The sequence below is a fragment of the Musca domestica genome, unplaced genomic scaffold, assembly GCF_030504385.1.
Source record: "Musca domestica strain aabys unplaced genomic scaffold, Musca_domestica.polishedcontigs.V.1.1 9, whole genome shotgun sequence".
Classification (NCBI taxonomy): domain Eukaryota; kingdom Metazoa; phylum Arthropoda; class Insecta; order Diptera; family Muscidae; genus Musca; species Musca domestica.
The window spans coordinates 10,712,986-10,723,495 of record NW_026712435.1 but is presented as its reverse complement, the minus strand read 5'-3'; the positions used below and the strand labels follow the sequence as shown (position 1 = coordinate 10,723,495).

General features: G+C 35.1%; 2 protein-coding genes across 2 annotated transcripts; both read right to left on the bottom strand.

Annotated features, from left to right (window-relative positions):
- Positions 1-374: 374 nt before the first annotated feature.
- LOC105262278 (uncharacterized) lies at positions 375-5,462 on the bottom strand. Its single transcript, XM_020039100.2, has 3 exons — positions 5,323-5,462; positions 1,269-3,524; positions 375-675 (listed from the first exon to the last, which is right to left on the bottom strand). Exons 2-3 carry the CDS (start codon positions 3,448-3,450, stop codon positions 470-472), a joined length of 2,388 nt encoding a protein of 795 aa, XP_019894659.1. The 5' UTR covers positions 3,451-3,524; positions 5,323-5,462; the 3' UTR covers positions 375-469.
- A 923-nt stretch (positions 5,463-6,385) lies between these two features.
- On the bottom strand, positions 6,386-7,822 carry LOC131806842 (myosin-10-like). The gene has a single exon (XM_059131629.1). The coding sequence runs from the start codon at positions 7,820-7,822 to the stop codon at positions 6,386-6,388; it is 1,437 nt and encodes a 478-aa protein (XP_058987612.1).
- Positions 7,823-10,510: the final 2,688 nt, after the last annotated feature.

The window sequence follows — 10,510 nt, the reverse complement described above, 5'->3', positions numbered from 1 at the left end:
TACAATCTTGTGGATTACCGGTCGGAAATTGATATTCTCTGGTGTATGTCCAAAACCGAATATAAAACAAAGCAGCTAAGCAAAAACCTTTTATCCGATACAAAACATGGCCAATAGGCCGGGTAACCAATTATTTCCCCTCGAAATCTAATTCCTTCTTTGTAATCATTGTAAAAATACAATTTCTAATGAAGGGATTTAAAGGATACACTCCCAATGTCAACTAAGATGGGTTTAACAATCCAGAAATAAGTATCAATGTTGACAATAAGTGCTCAAAAATATATTGAAATTGTTTCAACTATTTTTAATTTAAAGAAAGGAACAATTTTTTAATATTTTGTTACCGTTTGTATTCATTTCGAACGAAAATGTACATAGGGGGAGTTGCGTTTAATCAAACCAGACATAAAACTGGCATTAAATAAGAAAATGTAAAAATAAGTAAAAAGTTTCAAAAATATTACATTTATTTCTTCCTACGCTGATTGTCGATCCAGGTTTTGATTTGAGGAGCAGTTCTTTTACGGAGAGCTTTGTTACTGTGTATAGCCTCTGAACACTCCTTCAAGGATGGTAATTTTTCCATTGTAAGAACGTCACCAAATATTAGTTTTATAGCACGCTTTTCTTCGTCAGTCCATCTGGTCCGCTTTATTTTTCTGAAGGAAGAAACTAAAAATATGGAAAGTATTATTATTAATTCGTTTATAAATCATCGTTGTTTCGAAAAAATTCTATTTCGCAAATATTGCTTGTCTTGTATGAAGGAAAACTATAGTATGGAATGGACAATTCTAATCAAGGTGTGTTTAAAAGGTCATCTGATTCATTTTTTTGCTATTTTTTTAATTAGAAATATATCTATATGTTGATTGACTGGGTATCCTCATTCACACGAAACGGCTGAAGGTAATTTTTTGCAAATTTAACTAAAAATGCACGAAGAGTGCAAAAGGTACAAAACAATATTATTGAACGATTGGTAAGAGCTAAAGCTGTAGTAAATTTTTTTTTAGAAAAACGTTTTAAAAGAAAACTTGGAACGGATGGCCTGGCATTTTGAAATATAGCTTTGGCTGCTAGCTAACAGAACCAGTGATATTAATTTCTTTGTCAGTTTTAGCCACTTTAAACATGGCAATCAGCTCACTCAAAGAAATGCTGCTAGTTGGGAGCAGTACCAAGATACTTATCGTAGCTTAAACTCTGCAAAACTACTCGATTCTTGTACATATTTTATTAATTCAAAACACTTTTGTACTTACTACTTGTCCTGGCTTCCTCAATGTTGACGTTTTCTTTATTCGAAACATTGGCATTGTCTGAGCCCCGAGTAGACATTCTTCCTGCGCGATTATTAGACTTATAACTCTTTTTGTTTAGGCATTTGCGCAAATGATCGCCACCTGTAGATTTTGTATAAAATCCCTTACAATTGGCGCAGCATATGTAATCACCAGCGTTGCGCTTTGCATACCTTTGTTGCCGCCTACTTACAATTAGAGTGCCGGTGTTTTCTTCTTTCGAAGTATTATGGAGAAAATCTCCCTCCTTCCGAAGTTGATCAATGATTTTCAAACGCTCCATACTATGCTTTGGAAGCTTCATTGCAATTTTGACAAGTTTTTCACATTTGTGTTTTAAAAACAAATGTCTGGAAATCTTGCATTGTAAAGTTTTGCAGAACAAACAAAAGTGTTGTTTAGACTTGTTTTGCGATACTGGAACAATCAAATTTTCAAAATTCACTGAATTGGGCATATTTTCTTTGTCGGAACCGGCTTTACTGCTTCTTTGTTCTTTTATAAAATTGTCTTGATTTTTTGATAGGGCTGTTTCCTGTCCCTTAGATTGAATTGAAAGACTATCACCCAACTCGATGTTATTTCTCTCTGTCAATCGAAATGATCTCTCCTTTCCAAACGGGCTTTTGGAACATGTTTTTTTGTGGCGTGTGTCATTTTCATATTTTTCGATGGAGTATTCTGATGTGTAGGATGATGAATCACTGAAAGATTCTGAGGTATCGCTGGAAGACTCTGACGTTTGCTCTTGTGCTGTTGTGCTTAGTTGGTTTTGGAAGGAGATTTCAAAGTGTTTATTTGTTTTGTATCCACTACCATTTATCTTAGTCGAATATAAATTAGAATCTGCATCTTCATGACTTGATTTTTTACGCGAGAAATCAAACCTAACTATGTCCTTTTGGTTCTTCAGATATTTAGGAAAAACTTTGTTGATAAACATGGATGTTTTCTCTGCCCAGAGCACAGCGAACTCATCTAGTAGAGATACCATGTCTTCCTTCTGATTTGTAAAAAATTCTCTTCTTTGCAATTGTGCGCATTTTTTAATTAATTTTGATAAATTAGAAGCTACCGCTGGTGTAAGAAAGCTCTGTTTGGAGTAGTCCCATTTCGCAGTTTTGCAAAAAGCCTCAATTGCTTTGTCAATCAAAGAAGGTGTAAATATATTTTTCAATGCGGAAATTGCCGGTTCCAACCGCATCAATTCTAATTTAAACCTTCCCAAAAGACGCAAATTTGCTCTTATTGGATCATGGTAATTACTCTCACCCCGTTTCTCCAATAAGCCATTTCCATACGTTATAATTAATTCATCATAGCGAACTGCTTGGGTTATCTTATCATTTCTTAATACAGGGAATACTTTAGATTTCATTTCATTACTGGCTATTGGGTGCACAAACTGCGTCAATTTGCGTCCTTCAATGAAATTTTTTCTAGAATTTTTCGGTTTCAAGCAATTACGGATATGGTGTCTAGCAGCGAATTTTGAATAAAATCCCTTACACTTTGCGCAACATACATAATCATCAGCATTGTGATTCGCATATTTTTGTTGTCGCCTGCTTACAATCAGAGTGCCGGTGTTGTCATCCTTCGATGTGTTATGGAGAAAATCTCCCTCTTTCCGGAGATCACAAATTATTTTCAATCGTTCCCTACTCTTTTTAGAAAGTTTCATAGCCATCTTGACACGATGTTCACTTTTGTGTTTTAAAAAGAAATGTCTTGAAATCTTGGTTTGTAACGTTTTACAGAATACGCAAAAGTGTTGCTTTAATTTATGCTTCGATAGGGGAACAATCAATTGACCAACGAAGTCAGTAGTATTAGTGGCATTTGACATTGTGAAATGTTGGCTTGAATCGAAATTTGATTTCGGTACAATGGTTTCGTCTTCTTCTCTTCCTTGGTTAGAATTTACAGAAACTGTTTTTGTGATTCTTTGCAGGACAACATTATTTGTTCCATTCACATCTCTAACTGTCGAATTATTGTGATGATTTTGCCCAATATTTGGAGAATTGTTTTCAATTCCATTGGAGTCGTCAGTGAACCATTCGCTGTAATTAGAGGATATGTCCCACACAAAATCAGATTCGCTTGAGTCCTCAATTGGACTGGGAGCATATAACGACATTTTTTCTTTTAGAACTGGTTTCAAATTTTGTACTGTGTCAACGGCAACTTTTCCGGTAGGATATAACTTGTTACCTGAAGAAATAATTATAAACAAATCAATAAGAAATTATTTCTTACAGTTATATTTTTAAACTAATAAATGGCATGGTAAAATAACGAAAGATAGAAACAAGTTAAAAAGCAGTAAAATCGGCCGGGCCGAACTTTTAGGAGTCCCAACACACATTTTTTTCTCTCATACCATATTCTGTCAAACCATATATTTATTATTATTATTATGTATTATTTAATAATAATAAATAATTTGTATTTGTATGTGTACTGTTTTAAAAATAAAGAAATCGAATTGAATGTATTTCAAATTCTGTTGAAACAAAAGTTCTCCTACGGAGACGTAGGAATTTTGATGAACACTCAATTCATAACCTCAGTTCTTATTTAGACATAAAACCCTATGTTGCTAAGGACTCTAAAAGGCTACGGCATTGGATCAATGCCCAAAAACATTTTTAAAGCAGTCAGCCGAAATTTCTTTATGACACTATTTTTGTAACCAAAGTATTCTATAGAATGAGCGGACAACCTGAAATATTAAGTATCGTTGTATTAATGCGGGATAGTCAAAGAGGACTATACAATTTCTTTATTTTCCTGTTTTCCAAAGGTAGGTGTAGGTGTACTGTGATACGTCCCAAATAGCTCAGGCTATTTAGGCTGGTCAGATACTTGATGTGATTTTATAATGATATTTTCCTGGATTCACTTTCAGACTCTTTCATGGCCCAGATATGAAGGGATTTGAAGGATCCGCTCCCAATGTCGACCAAGAACGGTTCAACAATCCAGAAATCAGTGTCACTGCGGCAATAAGTGCTCAAAAAGATATTGAAATTATTTCAACTACTTTTAATGTAAACGAAGTAAAAGTTTTATAATTTATTCGTAAAATATTTTTTTACCAGTCTCCAATGTTTGGGCTTGTGCTCAGGGGATTTCTTTAACCTACTTAAAAATTATTGTACCATTGACACGTACAAACAATTATTTGTTCCATTTCTTAGGAAGACAATTTTTATTTGTCTTTTCTTGGGCTTAAACATGTAAAAATGGATTAAGGATCAAAACCCCAGAATAATCATCTGAAAATTGTTGCCAAAATCTTTACAATACCTGCTATATCTTTTAAAACGAAAACTTACGCTGACAATTTCCTGTAATGTATCTAATGCAAATTCGATAGAAAATGTGGCATATCAATCTTCTGCCAGTATTATAGTAAAATAAGCCGCAATGTTGTAGAACTTCAAACCCATCCTAGCTGCAGCAAAATAATAATTTGAAGCAAAATTCAACGATTTCATAATCAAGTCTCAAATTACTTATGGGGCTAATGTTAGTTTTCTGGTACTTTTCATTGACGACATTCCAATTGTTTTAACTAATTTTGATATTTGGCAAATACTACATTAACTCTATTGTCACATCATTTTTAAACTCAAGATCCAGGAGAAAGTTCTACTTCACTATTGAACTAGATCTAAACCACACTTTCCAATAGTATATGTGAGTTAAGCCAACTCTTTTACCAATTTTTCGAATGTCGTCTCGTCAGACCATTTCAAAAATTAATATCCGCCCATCATAGAGTTCATTGACATTTTGTGGCCCAGAAGTGTAACATTTTCAAACATTTGAAAACGTAACATTTCTGTACTTTCTATTACAAACAGTCGTAGTGTTCTTCTAGTTTTGTAAAAAGTGAATTTTGTTGCACAGTGTATTAGCCCATTCATAAATTGGTTCTTAATAAATCAGCTGTTTTTTTGATTTTGTTTACCATCATTGCAGAGCGCCAAGAAGTTAAACTTACGTTGTGTGTCCACAAAAATGCTTCTTGATACACATATACATAAATGTTATATTTCTAAAGCTTCCCCAATTGACTTTGTGTAACGATTTTGAACTTATTCGATCATAGAATTGCAATTCCAATCAATTAATTCGAATGAAGATGCCGAACAGGTACGATTAAATCAAAGCCAATTAAAAGACATTGACGGCTTCAGCAGAAAGCTTTCGTGTGTCCAAGATACAATCAATAGGTATTTCAAAGCTGCCTTCTGAGGATCTTTAGGTGTAAGTACATAAGGAGGTTGAAGTCATGGCTAGGCATATTTTGTGACATTTCTTTAAGGGATTACAGAGCTGTTCTAAAATCCTACCGTCCTTTTCCATTATAATTTGACATTAATATACCTAGTGATGACCTCAAGCTTTTTATGTACTTGCACCCATGGTAGAAAAATACAGGTAGATGCATCAACGCTTGGTGTAAATTGGGATCAATTAAAAAGACCAAACGTCTTTTCCGTTTTGAGCGTTTGTAAGACACTGAATTTATTTATTAAAAACATTTCTTAAGAACTAGTTGTGATAATATGACTTAACCTAAATTATAATTAAGTGTAAATAAGAGAGAGAGAGAGAGAGAGATAGATACCAACCGTACACATGCATATGCACCATGCCACCATTAATCTTAGGGGGAGGTCATACACACGCATAGCTATCTCACATGTGACAAGCAAACATGTTGCACTTGCTTATCAGTCTGAGTAAAGATTACATCCCATAATCTAACTCCACCATAACACATGCAGCAATTGAAAATTCTGTATTATTTATTTCTAACTCGAAGGTCTGCTCACCACATTTTCTTATCTTATTTCATGCGGACTGTATTAAGAAGATCCCAGTTTAACAAATCCCTCTCATCTACACTAGGTAGCCCCGCTATTCTCTTTTATTATAAAAACATGTTCACTTATCCGTGAACATTCTTGGCAGGGGCAAAAATATATATAAAATATAAAAATTACAAATATGAACAATAAAATAGATCTAATAGAAGTGACATTTTGAGAGAAAAGAAGTTAAGTTATAGCACCCAAGTAACTCCTCCATCTTTCCAGCCTGGCTCTCTTGAACATCCCTCCTCCTTTATCTGCCGGCTTCAATTTCCAGGCTGAATCCATTTTATGTGTTGTTTTCTTTCTGTGACCAAAGTTCTCATCCTTCTCTGGCAGCGCCATCTTACCGACTTTGGACAGTTTATCGTTCCAGTGTTCATAATTTTCTGTCACTCCGGCTTGTATTTTATTCGCTGCACCACTTCCACTAGACATCTTCATCACAACTTGACCGTCTTCCAGCATCTTATTATTCCAGCGACGCAGATTGTTTTTCTTCTTAGTTTTCATCTCGCTGTCAAATAGCTTATCTTCGACGTCTTCCAATCTCCCTGTGTCCAGTTTTCCAGGGAGCTGTTCATCTACCTTTTCCAAAGTTGATTCTCTTTCGGCAATTGGGTCTTCCATATAAACCTCTTCAACCATAATTTCTTCGTTGATATTGACCACTAATTTTGCAGCCAATTCATCAGCCTCGATTTTGGATGCTTTCTGCGATATGAGCAACTCTTCCTTAAGTTGCAATATTTCAGCCTCCAGCAGAAATATCCTTCTTTCTTTTTCTTCACCAGCTTCTAGATTTGCAGCCAACCCGTCACGTTCGGTTGCAGCTGCAAGTCGTCCTCTTTTTGCACAAGACAACTCATCACTAAGTTGTCTTATTACCGCCTTCAACGCCTTGCCCTCGCGTTCTGCCTCCTGTTTAGCCGCTCGTAATTTGTCCTTGGTATTCTCGGTAACACACACAGCATTTTCGACTTCCTCCTTCAATTTGGAGACAAGTTTGAGGGCATCTTCTTTTTCATCTTTCTGTGAAATCAAATCAAACTCCATTTCCTTAATATCACCTTCCATTTTTCTCATTGCGGCTACCGCTGCTTCGCGCCCCTCTCGCTCGACGTCCAATTTGGATGTTATGCAGGCCACTTGTTTCTTCAAGCCAAGGACTTTCTCTTTGGCCTCCACATTAAGAGCCTGCGTGACTTTAAAGATGATCTTAACATCTTCCAAATACAGCTTCGCTGTCCCATTCGGCTGACTTGCTCTGATAGCAGCGGCTAGTTTCGACTTCTTTAGAAGCATCTCTAAAAACCGCCTTTGAACGTCTGGATACAATATTATGTCTCTTGCCGCGTCCATAATTTTTTCTTTGGCGAAGTCAAATACGCCTTCTATGGCTTCTTCCGTCTTGAAGGTACTCATTATTTCCATAATTGTACCCATCATTTCGAGAAGAGTGGCAGCCTCTTCCTTTATTTTCATCATTGCCGGCCGTTTCACCGATTCGTCCTCCTGGGCATATGCATCACCCCTTCTTTCTGAAGATTTCAAATATGAAGCCCCCTCGGTGTGCACCGCCACCACAGTCTTCTGTGCTGAAGTCTCCTTCTGACTCAGCATCCTTTTATTTGGCTTATAAATTTCTTCTGTATGGGAACAATTCCAGCTGTAGTTTTAGCTCGGTAATTTTCCACTCTTGAAGACCAATTTTAGCCTGATAGAATTTCCTCGATGTTAAGGCAAATTCTTCAACATTTATTCTACCGATCCGGCTCGGTGGACCAATGTAAATTGGGATCAATTAAAAAGACCAAACGTCTTTTCCGTTTTGAGCGTTTGTAAGACACTGAATTTATTTATTAAAAACATTTCTTAAGAACTAGTTGTGATAATATGACTTAACCTAAATTATAATTAAGTGTAAATAAGAGAGAGAGAGAGAGAGAGATAGATACCAACCGTACACATGCATATGCACCATGCCACCATTAATCTTAGGGGGAGGTCATACACACGCATAGCTATCTCACATGTGACAAGCAAACATGTTGCACTTGCTTATCAGTCTGAGTAAAGATTACATCCCATAATCTAACTCCACCATAACACATGCAGCAATTGAAAATTCTGTATTATTTATTTCTAACTCGAAGGTCTGCTCACCACATTTTCTTATCTTATTTCATGCGGACTGTATTAAGAAGATCCCAGTTTAACAAATCCCTCTCATCTACACTAGGTAGCCCCGCTATTCTCTTTTATTATAAAAACATGTTCACTTATCCGTGAACACTTGGGAACATTGATATTTCAAAATATTTTAAACGTTTTTCAAATAGATAGTAGATTTTTATATGTTTTCTCATACGACGTCATTCGGAGGTTATTATAATAAGCGTTTTTCAACAATTTTTACAAATTTAAATAATTTTTCATTCAACATTTTCAATTCCAAAATTGGTTTGACAGTTCATTGTCCCAGCAGCTGAGTCGATGCTTCTACCTATATTCTTCTACAATGCTTGCACTACGATAACCGACTTTCCCTTTATGGCATCAAAAAAATTTGCGAAATTTGTAGATTCTTGTAGGTTCTGGAATAGAACAAAAGTGCTTTTTAACTGGCTTATCTCATCGCCTGGCTTCTACGTTAAGGTGAGAATGCTTAAAACGCTTTCTTGAATGGCTTAAGTCATCGGTTGCCTTCTTCGGAAAATAATAGAGGAGCGAAGAGCCAAAATCGAACTAAGCCTAAAACTCCCTTGTTTCCCTACGAAGAAGCCAGCCGATGACCTAAGTCAGTCAGAATAGCCGTTTACGTAACAGAGCAAAGGAGTTTTGGGTTGACTTCGTTCAATTCAGAACCATAAATTGTACCTGCTCACCCTACACTCCTTTTTTCTTTTACAAAAAAGGCTGTCCATGACATAAGCCTTGCTGATTTTTAAAATGTGTTAAAAACGCGAAAGATGAATTTACCTACTGCATTTTTTTTAAATATACGATCCAAACCGTTTAGTAATTAAATTCAGTGGCAAAACTCGTTAAATTATTATATATATAATGCCCCATCCGCAATTTAAGATTCTTCTTTGGAAAGTCATTTCAAATAAGCTTTCTATTCTTAGCATTTTCTGTATTTTACCTTGTCAAATTTCACTGCATAGAATGCAGGTTCCCATCTCTGATTTCTGAATGAACAATGGATTTATAAATAAACATTTTGACAATGAGATGTTGTCAAATGTATAAATTAAAAACAATTGTAAACATATGATTGGCATCTTAGTTCTACTATGAAATAGCTTAGACACCTATTTCTGAGATAATAAAGCTCGAAAGACTTCTACCATGGTTTATCCAGCTCTTCACTACATTAAATTGTTAATTATCTTTCGTTTGGGTGTAGTGTCAAAAATGTTTAGCGTTTACTGAGGGAAATAATCGACCTAATGTGTATGTGGTAGTAAAATTCCACTCCAATTTAACGCAGTGTACCACGCATAACTCATTAAAGCTATAACAGTGGAAGCATAAATGCAATTTACTAGTTTTACGACGCTTATAAACAACAATTAAGCCTTCATAGCTTTGATATAAATTTTGATTACGGAGCATGGTAAAAGAAATCCGGCAGAGGCATCAACACTCGGGAACATTGATACGTCAATTTTTTCTTAATTTTCTTTAAAAATAAGTAGATTGGTATATGTTTTCCTTTACGACGCCAGTAGGAGGTTGGACATTTTTTTTAATCATTTTTACAAATTTGAATAATTTCTTCTTCAAAAGTGTAAATTCCAAAATTATTTTGAAAGTTCATTGTCCCAGTAGCTGTGTCGATGCGACTAGCTGTATTCTTCTTCTTCTACTGTCAAACCGATTCTGTAATTGATAATTTTGAATGAAGAATTATTTAAATTCGTTAACACTGCTGAAAAACGCTTATTATAACAACCTCCGACTGGCGTCGTATTAGAAAACATCTTAAAATCTACTTATTTTTGAACAAAAGAAAACATTTTAAATTTTTGACATATCAATGTTCCCATGGTAGAAAAATACAGGCAGATGCGTCAATGGAACATTGATACGTCAAAAAATTTTAAATGTCTTTTCAACTATAAGTAGATTTTCATATGTTTTCTTTTACGACGTCATTCGCAGATTATAATAATAAGCGTTTTTCAACAATTTTTACAAATTTAAATAATTTTTCATTCAATATTTTCAATTCCAAAATTGGTTTGACAGTTCATTGTCCAGCAGCTATGTCCATGCGTCTACCTATATTCTTCTACCATGAAT